The sequence below is a fragment of the Pseudoliparis swirei genome, chromosome 12 (assembly GCF_029220125.1).
Source record: "Pseudoliparis swirei isolate HS2019 ecotype Mariana Trench chromosome 12, NWPU_hadal_v1, whole genome shotgun sequence".
NCBI lineage: Eukaryota > Metazoa > Chordata > Actinopteri > Perciformes > Liparidae > Pseudoliparis > Pseudoliparis swirei.
Window position 1 is genome coordinate 18,284,953 of NC_079399.1, and position 19,460 is coordinate 18,304,412.

Genomic DNA, 19,460 nt, shown 5'->3' on the forward strand with positions numbered 1-19,460 from the left:
TGGGGACAAGCGAGGGAACCTTATCCGGATCTAGTTAGTACCTTTTCATCTCAAAGAGTGCATTAATTATTTTTAGTGGCTGATTAACCCACTCTGTGTTGTTTCCAGCAGCAGGACGGTGCGTAGGACAGAACCAACAGCACTGTACGTGTGTGTGTGTGTGTACCCTGTTTCAACCAGTGCCATTGATTGTTTTCAATAATTTTTTAGAAAACAATGGAGCTCTGAGGCACAGAGGAATAAGATGGATCAAGCTGTAAAACACCCACGGTACTTGTTAGTCATTGAGGCGCACTCTTTGTTGGTTTGAATCTTGTCACGCAATTTGTTGGCGAGAAGAAAAGCTCATGCTGAATAACAACACCAGATATCTGCCTCCATCGGCCCCCTGAACCGGCTGCGACGCCTTTTCTCGACTACGGCGCCGCACGGATGTGTCCTCTCCAAGGCGGCCAAACAGCTCCGACAGGCCGCCCGCACAGAAAGAAAGGACCGTCCAATGAATGCGATAGGAACCGAGTGAAGGGGAAAGAGGCTACGCCAGCTTCAATGAGGGAGGGCCCGTTCAAGCATGGCAGATTCTAGGGGGGGTGGGCGGGAGGGGGGGATTTAGGGAGCTCGTCTGCCTAGCAATAAAAGGCTGAAACAGGATACTTGGTGAGATTAATTACCCAGATAGGCCACGATAATGCCATTTAAATGGGAAAGTAATTAAAGTGCACCTTCCATGAAAATTATTCATTGCTGACGGATTGGGTGACAGACAAATCAGGAGGCATTTACAGAAAAGCTACAGGTTAAGTGCTCCGAGCTGCTGCTCTGAGACCACCACAGTTTTATTGCAGCTGTTGAATCTCGCCGCTTTGCCCGGCTCTCATCAAATTACCGCGAGCATGGTGTGTGGGGGGGTGGGTTGGAGAGAGAATGGGCTCCCAGGTAACGTAAAACCGGGGACGAATGCTACAAAGGAGGATCCGCTGAAACTAGAAAATGACACTGGCTGGCAGCGGTCAGAGGGGACTGCTCAGAATCGATCCCTCTGTTTAAGGCCACCGTGGCAGATTAGAACACAAAAAGGGATAAATCAATGGCCTTATTGTTCCCCGAGTGTTACCTTCACAAATGCACTCACCGAGATCCATTTAGTGATGATTAGGTGTCAATAACGTGGCCATATAGATTACCACCGGGTAGTGTCGATTTTAACCCTCCCACCCGACATGTATTATTCACACGACCATTACTCCTCTCTTGTAGTGGTTAAGTAATTGATAAGTAATTGTCAAATGGTAGGCAAGAAACTAGATGTATATCGCTACATCTTCTCCTCTGAACCGGAAGGTTCCTCACGCTGTGCAAGGGCACGGAGGATTTTTCCGATCAAAGTTTTAAAAAAACACACTTCGCTCACATTCTTGTACTGAAGAGAAAAGGCCCGATGTTCTCTTTGAATGTTTAATTAGGTCTGATCTGAAGGGGGGACTGCAGTGTAACGTGGGCCGGCTTTCAGTCGCAGTGTTGGAAAAACAAATGTCGCGAAAAGACGGGGCGAGAAAGAAACAGAAGAGATAACGGTGTTTCCTCTACAGCGCCGTTCTCGCTAGACAACAAAAACACCAACACACACTGACATTGTCTTTTGTATTCAGTGGGAAAGGTTACAATCGGCATTCATTCCCGGGGACAAACGGCTCCGCAGAAGTCGCAGGTGTTTATCGGCTCCAGCTCCGCTCCAGAGGGATGGAAGCATGACGTGAATGTGAGCTGGGGCGATTGTGTAATAAATTAAATCAACAATTGGGACAATTGGAATCACAAAACGAGCAATTAATATGCTCTCGGGAAAAGTCACAATACAGAAAGACCACGTTCAACCAGTAAAACACAACTCATCAGAACCGTCTCTGAAAGTCTTTCTATACGGTTCCAATCATCAATAATCCTAAACTCACTCCGGTCTGAGTGTTTGAAAGAAAGACTAAATAATTAACAGAAGTATGAAAGAAGTAGCCACCGTAACATGTTCACTATGCACTAACTGTGCACTTACGGGAGAGGAATTGATCCCCTATTCATAGCCTGTTTTCCTGTGTTTTGAAAAAAATATACATGCTAATTCTGGTGGGAAAAAGGATGTAATTATAAAAAAGGTATACGACAAAAAGCCTGATTTAAAGTGAACATGTGATGCTCATTTTCAGGTTCAGACTGTTTACAGGTGTTCCAATGGCAAAAGTCTCATACTATGTAATATGCCAATGAAGGATTTGCTATGTCTCAATACGACTGCATCAAGGTTGCATTTTGCAGTGTTCCAGCCGGCATGCTTTTTCTGGCTACTCTGACCCATAATCAATCGTCCGTGGAGCAGCTCCGCACTTCATACTACACAGCGTCACACACTCGACCTTTCAGGTTTGAGAGTTACTAATATTCGTGGATGTCTGCGAACATCGGAAATAATTCTGACAAATTATGAAAAATGGACACAATTCTGGCTTTTTTTAGTCACTCTATTAAGGCTTCAGTAGAAAACACGTTTAAAAAAAAAAATACAAAGTGAGAGATCACAAGACACATCCCCTTGTGTGGTAGGTGCAACAAATATGAGAGGGCTTCACACCGAGACGTGTCAGAATTATGGGGAAATCGGGATGTCTCTTTCTTATCCAAGTGTGTTTTGGAAATGACGACCCGGGCCGTGTGAGGCAAGTCTAAATAATCCATTGGCTGTGTCACACGCACTGTTTTTCTGCTGTGACTCACCCGCCGCCGAATCTGTGGATCCATCAGAGCTCAACTATTGTACAAGTTGCTATCTGATCATAACAGGCTTTGTGCTGCTGGCTAACACGGGCAGTCAACATTAAAATCAATTTCCACAGGCTCTTCCTTTCACCCATTATATTGTTTCTACCTCTTGCTGATCACAACCTAAACCCCATTTCATTGGTCGTGTAAAAACACACATACACACACACACGGGTCCTGTAGCCTTTCCCATAACCAATTTCCAATCCTATCGCTGTGCCCTTCTTCTCCACAGCGATTCTTCTGGCTCATAGACGTGAACATCCGCTTGAATAAATATTAACGCTTAATCTATGAGCGGTGCCCGCTCGCGAGTGTGCCGGAGGAACAAAAGGCCCTGTTTAGGAGTGCGCTTAAGGAAAAGCTAAGGCCTCCGGAGGGCCTCCGAGGGGCGGCTCACAATGGAGTGCTGATTGAAACGCGCTCGTAACTTCCAGCGTACGCCGGCGGCGAAGACGGGGAAAATCCTCAACGTGACGACTGCGGGGAGGAAAGAAAAGGGGGGGGGGGGGGGGGAACAATCTCTATTGAACCGCCGCGAGGACGGAGCTGGAGAAATCAAGCTTATGAACTTGCAGCCTCCACTTAAACTCATTTAAGACGGAGCGGAGAGGTAATTAGGTTTCTGGGAACAATAAGCACTCAGCACCTCGTGTTGCCGCTCCGGCCTCGCCTCGCCTTTGGTGTAATTAGGGGAGGTGTGAATTCCTCATCAGATGGATCGCCATCTGCGTTCACACACGTTCATCCCCTCCAGTCCCGAGCTACGGGGGCCCGTGCACGCGATTAACCATGCAGGAGGCGGGAGATGGGGGGGGGGCAACTCTTCCCCGTTTCTCTTTTGTTCCAAAGGTTCTTTCGGTGCAATGGGGCTCGCCACGTGAAAGGTTAATCAATTCTGAATGATGAGCCATAAAGGCTTTAATAATGCAGTCGATCTCTTATCGAGTGGTCCTGCACGCTCGCTCAGGAAGGGGCCCGATTGTTTTAGGAAGCTCCGGCAGTCCAATTACAAAGCGCTCAAGCGTTCCCTGACAGCCCACAGAGTGCTGGACACAGTGAGGGTCCGGCGAGCAGGACAATGAGCCCGGCAGAGTAGAGCTAATGTCCGCCCGAGGCGGGAAACAAGGGAGACGCGTCGCGCTGCCGTCAATATCAACCGATTGTCGACCATCGACTTGCACTTCAGCCGGAGCTCGAAGAGCTTTTTCCGCAACTGACATTTCCCGTAATTGTAGACCCCAAAACACTTTGAGAAAACCAAAGGCATGTCCTTTTATTTATTTCTTAAGAAAATTAGCACATTTTTATTGATTGGCACATAATGGCTGACAGAATTTAATGGAATTAGCCAACAAAATCATGAGCTGCCTCATCCCCGCTGACCCATTACACTGATTACGGTGTTATAGCTCTTTAAATGGGGCCACTTACTCAAAATAATAAACATGACACCATCTTGGCCAAGCACGTCGTTCGCCTTCACGACGGTTAATGGCGGAATATTCCGCCGGGTTAGCTGAGTAATTGTCTATTGTCAAAGTGCCACGTATAATCGTGAGTGACTCTCAAAGAGCTTGCGTTAATTGTTTATTTTCTGTCTTTTTTTTCTCTCCTGAGGGTTGCCCTCCTTTCCCCCGCCATCCTCCTGCCCTTGGCCAGACATGTTCCAGCGTGTGTCTATGTCACAAATGGAGCGCGGCGAAATGCATCATCCCCGACACACATCCGTTAATTTAAATGCCCCTTTTCTTTCTCGACCTCTCCCAGATGCGGACGTCGAGTCGACCGTGACACACCGTGTGTCTGTAAACTGTTCCCGGTGTGGCGGGTAAGCGGCTGAACTCTCCGTGGAAACGAGGACAGAGAGAGACGTCGGTTGCGTATGCAGACAGAACTTCAGCTCTCTCTTCTTTTAATCACCACAGATCAGAGCACTCTTTTGGGCCAAGTGTGTTTCATGGATGCCCGATCATGAAAGAGTAATCTTGTGGGGTGGATCCATATAAATAATGAATTTATAAAAAAGGGCTTCAGAGCTTGTCACCACAAAATATAGCATTTTAATCACACCGCGTTCCCTCGAGACTGCGCTACAAATAAAGCTCTTTGGGTACCACTGAGAGTCTGCATCGTGGCTAAGCTAATAATGTTGGCTACTGTAGTGCTGATGCACATATTACGTTAATCTGGGTAATATGCATAGTGGATATATTACTGGATAATAGCAGACTACGGTCATTAATACTAATGGAGAATCATTACTGTAGTTTGCATACGAGATGTTTTCCAAAATTAAATTGCCAGTCGCCTAATGCTCGCTCAGCTGAAGCGGCGAGTGAACTGTGCACAGACTGGTGCAAGCCGAATATGTACTCCATTTTAGGGGAACATTTTGTGGTGTGCGGTTATTCACTTTTTTTATGTGGGTCGGACAAAAGCATCAATGAAACTCGGATGAAACTAGGTTGGACAGGTCAAACAAACACAGGACTTGAACCCAGGAGACTGCCGTTCATGTCCTGTGTGAAACCAAAAGTCAACGTTGACTTTTTTTCTTTTTTTTTTACCCCTCTCAAGTCGGTAACTTAAATAATCCAACATACATACTTCTACAGCCAAACTGTCATTTTCTTAATTTTTCAATTTACAGCGTTAACAACTGTGACTCAAATCCGGGAGAAAGTACATTTCCCTCTAAACGTAATTAAGAATGCAGTTTAGTTGTATGGGAACGTCATTTTTGCTGGGTAAAAGAATAGGACATGGTTAGCCTAGCTTAGCAGCTCGCACTTTTAACAGAGCTACCAACTCTCACGGTTTCGCCGTGTGACACACGCTTTTGCATGTTTTCACACGCTCTCACGCCACACAACCAATATCTCACGGCAAAAGAAATTCTGATTTTGGGCCGAGGCGCGTTGGTTTCTTTTCAAACTCTGCGACGATAGATGGCTCTAAGGAGCGCATCTATAAACCTATTCGCTGCGTAGACATCCTATTTACCCCAAAGAGTCCCGAAGTTAGCAACAGAAGAAGATTTTCAAACAGACACAACGAGCAGAGACTACAGTGTGTGAATGCAGGGCTCTCAAGTGTCACGCATTGAGCGTGACAGTCACGCATTTCGGTCTTAAGTCACGCACTCCCGCCACACATCGTATTTCTCACGCTGAAAAAACTCTCGGCTATCTAATGTTTTAATGTGCCGCAGCGCGCAAACATGAGCTGGCCGCACTACCCTCGCCGTGGAGGAATCAAGCGCTCCCCTGGAGTTCTTCTGTGAGGTGCCACTTAACAGCCAATAAAAAAAAAGAAATGGGCTACACAATAGCCAATCAGAAAAAAAACGTATCTGTTGTATCTGGGTAAAATTTAATCCAGCAACTAATGAAAATAAAGCATCCTGGATAGATATGTCACTCTTGCCTGTCTTCAAAACTTAAGAGCCCTGTTAATGTTCTCACTCTCTTAAACTTTAAATCTTGAAATAATGTGTTGTGTTTGTGCGTGTGATTTTGTGTGGTGATGTAAACTCAGCTGTCATAACAAGCAGCAGGAGAGCACCTCTTGGTATAGTGCATGCTCAAAACATCATAGCATTGTTTGTTAAGGCTGCCCACATAGCATTTATCACTTTATTTGCAGGCCTAGGAAAAGGACCCTCTCAAAAAATGTCCTAACAGCTCTTTGAACAAGTAAGATGTATTATAAAGAATTTAACATAAAGACAGGACATTTGTGCAATAGAATTAGGCATGTTTTTGTAAATGAGAGTATAGTTATTAAAAAACATTTTAATTATTTAACCCTTGTGTTGCCTTCGGGTCAATTTGACCCGATTCAATGTTTAACGCTCCTGTTACCTTTATATTTACTAACATATTTTACCCTTGAGGTCAATATGACCCCAGCTATTAAAATCTCCAGAAAATTATTAGAATTAATATTGTTTTCCAAGTTTAAGTGTGAGGTACTTTATGTTTGTTTGTTGACTCCCGAAAGAACACCGACATTAAACATTGAATCGGGTCAAATTGACCCGAAGGCAACACAAGGGTTAAGGGAGCAAAGATGCCTCGTAAAAGACCTTTGCCAGGCCAGAATGCAGGGTACAACATGGGTACAACATGGGTACAACATGGGTACAACATGGGTACAACATGGGTACAACGCCACATTAATTCAAATTTCCTGATATTTGAGCCACCAACGTGTGTGGCTGCGTGCGCGGCAACATTTTGGTCACCCCCGACAAAATCTCACTCCAAGGTTTTTTGAAAAGTTGGCAGCTCTGCTTTTAAAGAATCCTAGATGAACACCTTGTACCTTGTATGTTTGATCCACCAGCAAAAAGAGATGTGAAAACACAAATATGCCCTTTTAAGGCGGGATAAGTGTCGTAACAACAGATGACACCATCCAGTTACAACGTGTCGTTTAGTGTGGTGTAAAAAGCTCTTACCTGCTTGACCGGTAGCGATGCTGACTGCCGCAAACAGCCGCTGCGTGCGGCTCATGTCCGACACACCGTTGACGGCCTCCACCTCGAACGTGTAGTTGGCGTGGGCGAGCAGATCCACGATGCTCAGGTAAGTGTCCGCTAATCCCGACTGCGCCGGAGAGTATCCCACATTGGGCCCGCACGGCACGCACTCCTCGGGTTCCCAGCTGCAACGCTGGCATATGACCCTGTAGGTGACGTCGTTGCGGCCGCCCGTGTCGGCCGGCGGGCTCCACTCCAGGCCGACGGTGGTCTGGTTGATGTTGTAGACCAGGTTCTGTGGCGCGGAGGGAGGTCCTGTCAGAGGTGGACACGAAAGAAAGCCAGAATGAAACAACTGAGTGCCGAAGGAAAGTGACAGCCAAGAGTGTGAAGTGACTGAATCTGTGCTTTACTGTACTCTGAGCAGGAAAAGAAGAACACACACACACACACACATATACACACACACACACACACACACTACAGGACATGCCAGATCCAGCCCTCGAGCCAAACACTGACACTCAATTATAATAAGACCAGTACAGGTAGCCGACACTGAAAAGAAGTCAGCTCTGGCAGCCACAAGGTCAGTGTTGGAGGGCTGTGAAACGGAGCCCAGAGTTTCAAAGGGGAAATCGCTCCATAGCAGCCACACGTCTGTCTTTCCTTATCACTCTATAGTCTCTGTATTCATGGTCAGAGTTTCTTGTCTTGTAAGTAGAAATGATGGATATACATTTTTTTAATGAGTTGACTGAGCGCTTGCTGAACTCATAAAATGTTGCTAACGTGTTGAAAACAACCGTTAGCTTATTTGCATCCCGGCGCGTCTTTGTATTTGGCTTGAAACTCTCCAGACAGTCTTTTTTTTCTTTCTTAGTTTAAGGGTGTTTTTTTGTCATTTTTATTTCATGTGCCAGAGCACTTCAATGACATAACTGGAGACCATCTAGCTATGGGAATCACACCCGCCATAACACCAGCCTTGTGCCAGCTGGCGTAACGTCTGTGTGTGTGGGGGCGGTGGGGAGCAACGGTAACATCCATCGCTTGACAAAAAAAGTGTGTGCGTTTCGTCGACTATAAATGGGTTTTTTGGGGCACCGGGACATCTGTCCACAGACACGCATGAGACACCTGGCAAAGTACTCGGCACCTCTTTCTGCGGTCATTCCTGCAACAACGCGGCGTCTCCGCGACCGCATTCTGCCCGCGATGACTCACACGCGGCGCCGGCCACATGCGGCCGTGATCATGCTGCCAGATAATGAGGCGGCGTGACACAGAAGTGATCTTACTTTGAAGCTGCTTTATTCGGGAGACGATGCCTTTCTAGCGACTCATGTGAATGTGACTCGACATTTATTAGCTAACCTCGACTCCACGAGTTTCTCACTGGCGTTCTCAAATCCAGTTACAGCCACTCGTTATGTCGATGAAATCGAATCGGGCAAATCGGTAAGTACTGTTTCAGTTGCCGTCGAGCTTCAAAGCTACTTGCAATCTGTTCTTTGGGCCACTTGGAGGGGTGGTGGGGGGGGGGCAAACCTGGCACTCGATCAAAGCCAGTGCGTCTGCTGTTTCGCAACAAGCGGATAGCCAATGGGTTTAAAATATATATATGTTCAATCCTGAAAAAATCCAAAACTCCATCAAGCTGAAACTGCCTGACCTTTTTCACTTTCTTTTCTTCTTTTTCACAGTGTACTCGTGCACTCAAACATAGCCGCTGATTCATCCAGGCGGACTAAGGGCTTTGTTTACATACCGATTCTTTAACGGGCGTCAAATGAAAGCGGTTGAAATGGAGGTTACACGGTCTTCCAGTTCTCCACAAATACACGGCGAACCCCAGCACGAGATGACGGCTTTACAGGGTTGCCTCGGAGAGCTATATCATAAAGGCAGCGGGACACTTAAAGTTAACGTCCCCCGGAAAAAAAAAGAGACTTAAAGATGGGACTCGCCCACAGGATTTATGGACGAGATTTAGACCTGGATTATCACCGCCCTGTAACTGCCGTCTAGAGTTTCCCTTGGAACCCAATAACGAATAGCTCCTCGCCGTCAAGACCACAAAGCGCTCGCCTGTAAACGTCCACGTAACGGGCGGTGAGATTAGCTCATCTCGTAAAACACTGAATAACAAATTGTTGCTTTCATCTCTCAAATTCCAGGCTGTTGGCTTTTATGGTCCCAGATGTTGATATGAATTAACTCCCCCCCTACCCCACCCTAACGCAGTAAAGATTATATGACTTGTATACTTTGTTTATGAATGCGCGAAGAACATCTTCAGTCAGTTTCCTGGGAGGGTTTTTTTCTTTTTTTAAATGCTCTGCATTTTCTCAGGAAAATACTCTTTAAGCGGAATCTCGGGGAGGGACCTCTCCACTCGCTCAATTTGTCACATTAACTTAAGAAAATGGGTCATGCATATGCACAGAGCCCAAAACTGCTACCACAATATCCAGGCTCATTAATACGGCACTTAGGTTGTTTTTCCCCTGTTCCGGCCTTTAGAACCGAGGGGCTCAACGAAGAGACATCCATATTCATAATTATCCGGCAGAGATATGAAAGAGACACCTGTGGCAGGTGGAGCGACTGCCGATAGGCGCCGGCAATCGACCACAATCTACCTCGCAGAAAAAAAGAGAATGGCGGCGCCTCGAGCACATCCACTCGCACAAGTACTTTCCCAGTCTGAATCTTTCCAGCAACGAGATCTCGGGCGCCGAGAGGCGAAAGGACACGAGATTGGACTGACCCTGGATCTGGATTTATGAAAATCTCTTTATCTTTTTTTGCTTGTCAGATCACCTTCTGTCCAATATCCTTTTTCCCAAATGACACGTTGCATTCAAATGTGTTTCGGGTCATCGGGTTTTTTGGGTTGTGATCCAATCAATCCACATTTAGCGGATGTGATGTGCCGGGGTCGGGCCGACTAGAGGGGTTCCGGCGGGCAGATGTGGGTCAAAAATTTACAAACCAGCAACGACATTGTGTGCTGCCATATTTGGTGGGCGTTTTTGTATGTATAGTTTTCTCCTCACTCCTGGTCTGCCGGGTTCACACACTCGAACCATTCGGTTGGTTGGCGGTCAGATCTCAATTAGAGCTCAATGTGGAACACTGGAGGGCATATTAATAACCTACCAGGTGTCTATCAAATCTGGACGCATGTCAACACAAGCTGTAAAGGAGGTCTCAGTTTCCGTTAAAAAAAAGACAATCTCAATAATTGCAGAGTAGAGGAAGGACGAGGTGTCTCTCTTTGTCATTTAACATTTGTGTACAATGTCACGTCTGGAAATGACAAACAAATAAAAATAAAGAAGGAGGGGGGGAAAACGGTGACGTGGTGAGATGACACAATCGTACTGCCCACTTTTCAGAAGCATGCTGAACCTCTATCTTCTCTTTCGGTACTTCTCCTCCGGATGAAACTCTGCCCCCACTTCACCCGCAGCCTGTATGTCTGCCTGCTCATCCTTACAGCTCAAGGGCTTGTCGCTCTTCCCATTTCTTTTTACTCCTCTCCGACTCTCACTGCCTCCCCCGACCCCCTCTCTCTCTCTCTTATCTTTTCATGTTCTCTCCTCTCTCACCCCTCTCCTCTGAGTTAAGTTTCTATCCACGGATTAGCCTGCCGGAGCCCCGCAGCCTGGGAACATCTCAATCACTAGCTGGCTTCCCCCCTTCCCAATGCGCGTATCACGCATTTGTGACGACAGATAAAAAAGTCCATGCCTGCTGCCACCGCATGCTGCATGATGACGTGGCGACGATGTTCAAAGCCAAACCTGTGGTTTAGCAGAGTAAATAAAGTGCGTAAAGGCGTAGAAGCATCCACTAAATCTAATAATCTACCACTACATCTAATAATCTACCATAAAGAAAAATATAGTGCGGCATCAAGATAGTTTTTTAGGTCACGTTTCAAAGCCCCGTCTCTACTCTGCGTTGCAGAGTTGTGAGACCTGAGTAAATCCGAGTTTAGGAGAGAAGAATCCGGTGCTTATCTGCCTTGAGAGGTGCTCGGGGGGGGCCTTAACCCTCCACAACCTAATAGCCAGCTCTGCTCTAATTGGGGAGCGGTGGAGGGATGGATGGGGAGGGGGGGAGTGGCATTCAAATCTCCCATGAGCTAATCCTGGCTCTACAAATGTGTGTTGCCCCCTCCTCCTCCCATGATGGCACATGGGCAGTCATTATTTTTTTTCTATTGAAAAAGGAAAAAAATCATCACAAAGACGGTGTTTAAACAATGCACGTGGTTTACATAAACTCTTAAATGCCACCCCATATAAGGTCATCTGATTGTGAGTGAAGTGGCTCATAAACCATATTTGCATGTCCCTGTCCCTGTCCCCTCCCTCATAATCATGATGAGGAATAAAATCATAAGGCAATTTACATAGAATTTACATGTGCGTGATCAGGACACGGACGGGGAGGCATTATGTTTTTCCATCAGCATAATTTATGATCATTATGCCCCAGTTTAAAGACGATTTGTTAATTTTTTGGTGACACTTTCCCCAGCACTCAAAAGGATCACTTTGGTTCAGTTGTTTTGTAGTTTTAGCTTTTATTCATGCTAAGAAAACGATGAAGTGCGGATACGTAGGCAGGATTAATCTCCTACCGGCCCCCGTGACTAACTGCCCCGAGGCCCTGGACCCCAGGAGGTCCTGTCTTGTTTAAAGGGTCTTGTGTCAACCGTTAGAATCGTTAATTACTCCTGGGCCTCGCTGTTGGTTCATCCAGCCCTGACCACAGGATATGTACGGGGCAGTCCCACTATCAGACAGGTGCAGCCATGGAAGCATAACAACAACAAGGCTTTGACACACCACCCTTCCATCAGACCCCCTAGCAACTTCAGGCGGGACGGACCCTCTCTAACAGACGTCAACTTGTCGAGGTGGCACATTTTTTAAGAGGACTTCTCACAAACCGCCATTCCCGGCCCTGAAAGCCTGCACCTGCGCCGCTCGGAGCTGCAGCGTGATCGATGCCCCACTCCGCCAACCTGTAAACGACCCCGGGCCTGTGTGTAGTCCCCGGGGGAGAAAATGCCCCCCCCCCTCATGGCTGGCTCTCATTTTCTCCCAACTTTGCATATGAATGGCGTGGACCAAAAAAAACAACAGATCTTCATCCGTCTGCCCCTTCTCTGAACACACATACACACACACACCACATGGGAAACAGTGTGTCCGGAGCTATATGTTTTTGAAACTTCTCCCATCATCTTTATTTAGCGCCGATTTCGTCTTTTCCACATACCCCACATTATATCTCCGTCTCATTTCCTCTCAAATCCGCATCGACACTTCCTTAATCTCTGTGTGCCAGAGCTCCACCTCACTGTTCTGCTAAGGCCTGCAGTACGGGGGCTTTGCAAATTTTGTATATATAAAATAAAAAAAAATACAAATCTGTCAATCACACTTATTTGTTCAGGCAGTGCAAATTCATGTTAATTACAAATTCACTCCTGTTCTGGATAAGTCTTGAGAAATCACAGTGACGATTGGTCACGGTGACTTAATCCGACGATGAACGTACGGAGAGCGGCGTGAAGAAAAAGGAAATGTTGAAAATACATATTTACATATGGGGTCATTAAGTGTAGACCCTGGCGTTAATGAAAATGAATAATGGAAAGTGTGCATTAGGCAACTTCAGTAATTACTACGCCACTGGGCCAAGGTGATTACCCAGAGGGGGGAACAGCCAGAGGACACGGCAAAATGAAGCGGGAACTTTTCTACCGCACGCGAGTCCTTGTCCTCCATCGGCGGGAGACGTTGAAGCTTTACCGTCTGATCGGGTAGTTGGAGAAGTGAGTAATGGACCCCGTCTTTGAGAACAAGGGTTCCGTTCGGTCGCCTCCCCGCTACACACAGAGACCGGTGGTTTGTGGTAATCGGGCCGCCCCTCAAATTAGCTCAGCTTGAGTTATGGCCTTGTTTGTGCCTGGCGGCCACGGAGTTCGACGGACCAATCTGAGCCCTTTAGTCGGTACTTCGTGCATTCAAATTGTGGTCCTGGATTTCCTCCACCAGACGGTACTCATTTTCAATTCATACAAATAATCCCGTCAGATTTTATTATATTTATTTGTTACTTGTCTGGGGGCCGTGAGACAAAACAAAGGTTGTTGGCCTCTTCAGTAACTTCTTCTTGTCAGCAGATGCCGCAGCCACAAGTGACGGTTAGGGGATAATACCACTTCAGCCGCTTTAGAGACACCATCATTAGGAGGGCTGACTCAGGGAATCTCGCCACAAGCAGACAGCAAACATCTCTCCTGCTGAGTTGCACTCTGTTTCTGTCGAAGATAATCAGAAAAAAAGACTAAACCATTGGAATGTTCATCTGTGACAGACAAAGAAAAGGACGGGTGGGCCCGAGCCATTGTTTTGGCAAATCACAAGTAAGTCTCAAATCTTGCACTCAAGTCCCCTAGTTGAGTCCTAACAAGTCCCAAGACAGGCAACTTCCAAGTCCCAAGTCAAGACAAACAAGTCCCACGTCAAAAGTCAAGACTGACAAGTCCAAAGTCAAGAATGAAAACTCCTCAAGCAAGTCACAAATCAAGACGGCTGAGTCTCGAGTCAACACAGGTAAATTCCAGTTTAAGACTGACAAGTCCAGAATCAAGACAAAAACTCCCAAGTCCCCAATAAAGACAGGCAAGTCTAAAGTCTCTAAGAAAGACAGGCAAGTCCAAAGTCTTAGGGAAAGACAGGCAGGTCCCAAGTCTTAAGGAGAGACAGGCAAGTCCCAAGTCTTAAGGAAAGACAGGCAAGTCTTAAGGAAAGACAGGCAAGTCCCAAGTCTTAAGGAAAGACAGACAAGTCCAAAGTCTTAAGGAAAGACAGGCAAGTCCCAAGTCTTAAGGAAAGACAGACAAGTCTTAAGGAAAGACAGGCAAGTCTTAAGGAAAGACAGACAAGTCTTAAGGAAAGACAGGCAAGTCCAAAGTCAAGACAGGCCAGTACCAAATCTTAAGGAGAGACAGGCAAGTCCCAAGTCTTAAGAAAAGACAGACAAGTCCCAAGTCTTAAGGAAAGACAGGCAAGTCCCAAGTCTTAAGGAAAGACAGGCAGGTCCCAAGTCTTAAGGAGAGACAGGCAAGTCCCAAGTCTTAAGGAAAGACAGACAAGTCCAAAGTCTGAAGGAAAGACAGACAAGTCCAAAGTCTTAAGGAAAGACAGGCAAGTCCCAAGTCTTAAGGAGAGACAGGCAAGTCCCAAGTCTTAAGGAGAGACAGGCAAGTCCCAAGTCTTAAGGAAAGACAGGCAAGTCCCAAGTTTTAAGGAGAGACAGGCAAGTCCCAAGTCAAGACAGACAAGTCCCAAGTCTTAAGGAAAGACAGACAAGTCCCAAGTCTTAAGGAGAGACAGGCAAATCCCAAGTCAAGACAGACAAGTCCCAAGTCTTAAGGAAAGACAGGCAAGTCCCAAGTCAAGACAGACAAGTCCCAAGTCTTAAGGAAAGACAGACAAGTCCCAAGTCTTAAGGAGAGACAGGCAAATCCCAAGTCAAGACACACAAGTCCCAAGTCTTAAGGAAAGACAGATAAGTCCAAAGTCTTAAGGAAAGACAGGCAAGTCCCAAGTCTTAAGGAGAGACAGGCAAGTCCCAAGTCTTAAGGAAAGACAGGCAAGTCCCAAGTTTTAAGGAGAGTCAGGCAAGTCCCAAGTCTTAAGGAGAGACAGGCAAATCCCAAGTCAAGACAGGCAAGTCCCAAGTCTTAAGGAAAGACAGATAAATCCAAAGTCTTAAGGAAAGACAGGCAAGTCCCAAGTCTTAAGGAGAGACAGGCAAGTCCCAAGTCTTAAGGAAAGACAGGCAAGTCCCAAGTTTTAAGGAGAGACAGGCAAGTCCCAAGTCAAGACAGACAAGTCCCAAGTCTTAAGGAAAGACAGACAAGTCCCAAGTCTTAAGGAGAGACAGGCAAATCCCAAGTCAAGACAGACAAGTCCCAAGTCTTAAGGAAAGACAGGCAAGTCCCAAGTCAAGACAGACAAGTCCCAAGTCTTAAGGAAAGACAGACAAGTCCCAAGTCTTAAGGAGAGACAGGCAAATCCCAAGTCTTAAGGAAAGACAAACAAGTCCCAAGTCTTAAGGAAAGACAGGCAAGTCCCAAGTCTTAAGGAGAGACAGGCAAGTCCCAAGTCTTAAGGAAAGACAGATAAGTCCAAAGTCTTAAGGAAAGACAGGCAAGTCCGAAGTCAAGACAGGCAAGTCCCAAGTCTTAAGGAAAGGCAAACAAGTACCAAGTCTTAAGGAGAGACAGGCAAGTCCAAAGTTTTAAGGAGAGACAGGCAAGTCCCAAGTTTTAAGGAGAGACAGGCAAGTCCCAAGTTTTAAAGATAGACAGGCAAGTCCCAAGTCAAGACAGACAAGTCCCAAGTCTTAAGGAAAGACAGACAAGTCCCAAGTCTTAAGGAAAGACAGGCAAGTCCCAAGTCTTAAGGAAAGACAGGCAAGTCCCAAGTCAAGACAGGCAAGTCCCAAGACCATCGTCAACTCTCAACTCTGTTAGTAGTCATTGTTGTTAAAATGGCTTTAAACTTGTTTGGGTATAGAACTCATAGTAATAATAAATACAAACGTATTAATATCGTGAACGCTTTTTGATATTAGTATTTATTTCTATATGTGAACATTAGAAAATAAAAAATAGAGAGAACTGAATGTAGTTAAAGCAAAAGTTCAGTCAGAAAGAGACTCTTTACACTCTGGTTTATTCATAAACAGTCTCTTAATCTGGCAGGGATTACACCATCAGTTGATTGTGCGGGGGTGGGGGGGTGCCGTGCACGATGAATGAACCAATAGGAGGCAGTGCAGTTCTGTAAACCAATCACAGCGTCCTTGGCAATCTTTTTAAATATGTTCTCCTCTCTGCTGCTGTCAGTTGTCGTTTCAGCTCAAACCGATGCGACCCTCCTCCACCCAGGCTCCACCAATCAGCATTACAGCAACTCTTGTTCTACACCACCGCCAGTGTCTGGACTCCATGGGGGGATTCTGACCATAGCCAAAGACTTTACACTATTTCAATATGCAATTGTAATAAATTATCGTTAAACTCTCAATACCAGTCTCTCCTGATTGAAATGGATTTGTGGCACACTTTGTCAGTAACCTACTATTTGTCCACCAACGCTGTCGTCCACGAACCAAAACGCTGACTACGTCCACTCCTTCTCCACCACCTTCGGCATTGATGTATCAAAACGTGATTTACAGACTTAATAGCAGCATTTAAACAATGTCTGTTCTCCAGAGGAACACTATTTCGGCTCCTTTTTGTGGTGACTCCAGCCCGCGGCGGACTCTCTCCGGACAGTCCATTTGCTCATGTGCTGAGGCAGCGGTTTGAGTCGGACCCGAATGCTGAGCACATTTCTTCCCAATTGTCCAAAAACTGAGAGAAACAGCTAAAAATGCCAAATAGAAGCTTGGTATTTGGACGACAGATAATGCTTCTGGGAAACCACAGCTCATTAACAACCAGAGAGAAAACTTTCGTGTCCAAGTAATGATCTACTTTTTCCTCAACCCCACCCCCCTCTCCTGCCCGCAGTTTTAATGTTTGTTTTTTTCTCACTTTAATGAACCTCCACCCAGCAAAGACATTACTTTCTTTCCGACTGATAACTGAATTTTAAAAAAATCGGAGAAAAAAGAAGGCGCAAGCTCTACCGAGGCCCGTTTTAAAAAAAAACTACGAAACACACCCGAGTGTACGGCAGGAACGAGCCGCTTCACCAGACGGCGATAATACGCAGTAATCCATTGATATGGGATATTCACGTTATCAAATCCAAACTCCAATCTGTGTAATCCTGTCTTTTAATTCTCCGATTTGAATGCACAGACAAGTCAACGTGTTGCTCGTTCCACAGTTTGCAGAAGATCTCACCAGCAGTCTCTCTCTTTGTCACACACACACACACACACTGGAGATTCTGACTTGGCCTACATTGGGTGTTCTGGGATGAGAACAAGGTGTGCCGTTTTACCGGCATTCGCATATCTGTGTCTTGTTGTTTCTCGTCCCACAATTGTAGATGTGTCAATAAAAAAATGACATCATGTTTTTTTAACTAAAGCAAGGAGAAGAAGTATGTAGCAGCCAGAAAGAAGCGTGTGGTCCCATCCGGTGAGTCTTGCGATTTCAGTAGAATGAGGCCGGCGCTCCGATAAGGGACAGAGATTATGGTGGTTTTTTTTTGTGTGTGTGTGGGGGGGGGGGGGGGTGCTGTTTACCTCCAGAGATAAAGCAGAGTGCTAACATCGCCTGCTGGAGTGTGACACTCCCTGTTGGGGGGAGGGAGTGGAGGGGGGTGACCCATCCAGGAGCACCTTGAAATAAACTCACTTGAGAATGGATTTGGAGCAAATCAGACCCCCTCCCCCCCCCCCCCCCAACCACCCACCCAGCCACCAGGCCTGTGTAAATAAGCCATCAATGGCTGTCACACTGGCCCGGGACCAAGCGAGGACGTCGGGGCGGCTGCCGACTGTAATTGCAATCTTTCAGACGGGAAATGGCAAATTGCTCCTCTCATCATTAGCAACCGGCGAAGACAGAAAACAGACACGCAAAGCCTGCAAACATAATTATAACGACACACTGGGAGGCAGAAGAACTGCCACGGAGCACATCTGGGGCTTTTCACAGGGCCAATGCGGACTGACGGAACCGGTCTGCTCTGGGAAGTGTGAGTGTGTGAGTGCGTTTTTTTTCTTCTCTTTTTCTCCGCTCCTTTCGCATGTGCGTCCGTTTTAAATTCACATCCCAACGAGCGCCGCGGTTGCCTGGCCGAGGGAACGGAGGCGGGACTCACTGGTGCAGGCCACGGACGGCGGGTCGGACAGCGCCCGGTAGTAGCCGTCGTCGCAGTCGCAGCGCCAGGAGCCCTCGCGGTCGTTGAAGCTGTGAGCCGGACAGCGAGAGCACTGAAGGTCCTGGGAGGAAGACTTGTAGAAGCCACGGCCGCACGCTGGAGAGAGAGAGAGAGGGGGGGGGGGACAAAAAGGATGAGGGTCAATGCAAGGAGAGAAAACAGTTTTATGTGTCGGGTGATCAATCAGTTCCTACAAAAAAATCCCAGCATCATGTAATTTGCAAAAATTAAAAACAGGTGCTCAATGTCTCAATTTGTCCTATTCAATCTTCAAAGGAAGAAGAAGAAAACCAAATAGGGATAGGGCAGTGTTAGAATAATATTATGTTGTTGTTTTGAGTCCCTTTCAAATAATTCGTGATCGCAAAAGAAGCAAATGTTGAGAGAGACAATTGGTTATTGTTTTATGTTTGTTATGGTCTGTCAAGGGAATATATATGCAAATGAGCTGTAGCTACAATCTGGTACAGTGCATCATATGGTGACATTTATGTTTTAACTGTACATGGTCCCTTTTAAATAAAAGGTAATAATTTTTTTTTAAATGTCAAAACTCATTTGTGCCAGAGACATTTTTTTCTTTCTTTGCATTCATCATCTTGCACGTCATTGTACAGATTGTTAATGTATTCATTTTTTGTATTTTGTTTTACCTTCTTATTTCAACTGATGACTCAAATTCTAATTTACAAGGACGACCGAGCCGAGAAGCCCTGCGAGGCGACTTCACGATTCAGGGCTGTGCAAAATAAATTGATTTGAATTCCCTATAATTAAGTTTAAAAAAAGAATCTGAGCCCTTACATTTTGGTTCAAAGGATTATGACCAAGATATGCGCAGTCGGTAATGGTTAAATACAGCCGAGCAGGCATGGTCAAAAATAAAACAAAAAATAATTACTCACACCCTTCACCAGAAACTCAATAGATACCTGGAACTGTCAGTTTATGTTTGATGAACCGGGCTAAGCCGCGTTCACAACGTCTCCGGGTGATATTTAATTCAGTCTTGTGCAAACATGGCCTGGAAGAGGCGTCGCGTCACACCTGAACACCCATCACGAGGAGAACGGGGCATGACGGAACAAACCGGCATGTTCACATCTCGACCCGCCCCTTCCCCCCAGGGCCTTCATCGAGCAGAGTGAGAGGAGAAGAAGAAGAAGAAGAAGAAGAAGAAGAGGAAGAAGTGGAGGAAGAAAAAGAAGAAGAAGAGG

General features: G+C 46.2%; 1 protein-coding gene across 11 annotated transcripts in view; it reads right to left on the reverse strand.

Annotated features, from left to right (window-relative positions):
* epha7 (eph receptor A7) overlaps positions 1-19,460 on the reverse strand; it is an 87,449-nt gene that overhangs the window by 47,065 nt on the left and 20,924 nt on the right. For all 11 annotated transcript variants that reach the window (XM_056428325.1, XM_056428320.1, XM_056428324.1 and 8 more), the window contains exons 4-5: positions 18,184-18,339; positions 7,277-7,612 (exon numbers count right to left, since the gene is read on the reverse strand). In XM_056428325.1, coding sequence (XP_056284300.1) covers positions 7,277-7,612; positions 18,184-18,339 — 492 coding nt within the window. The remainder of the gene's footprint in view (positions 1-7,276; positions 7,613-18,183; positions 18,340-19,460) is intronic.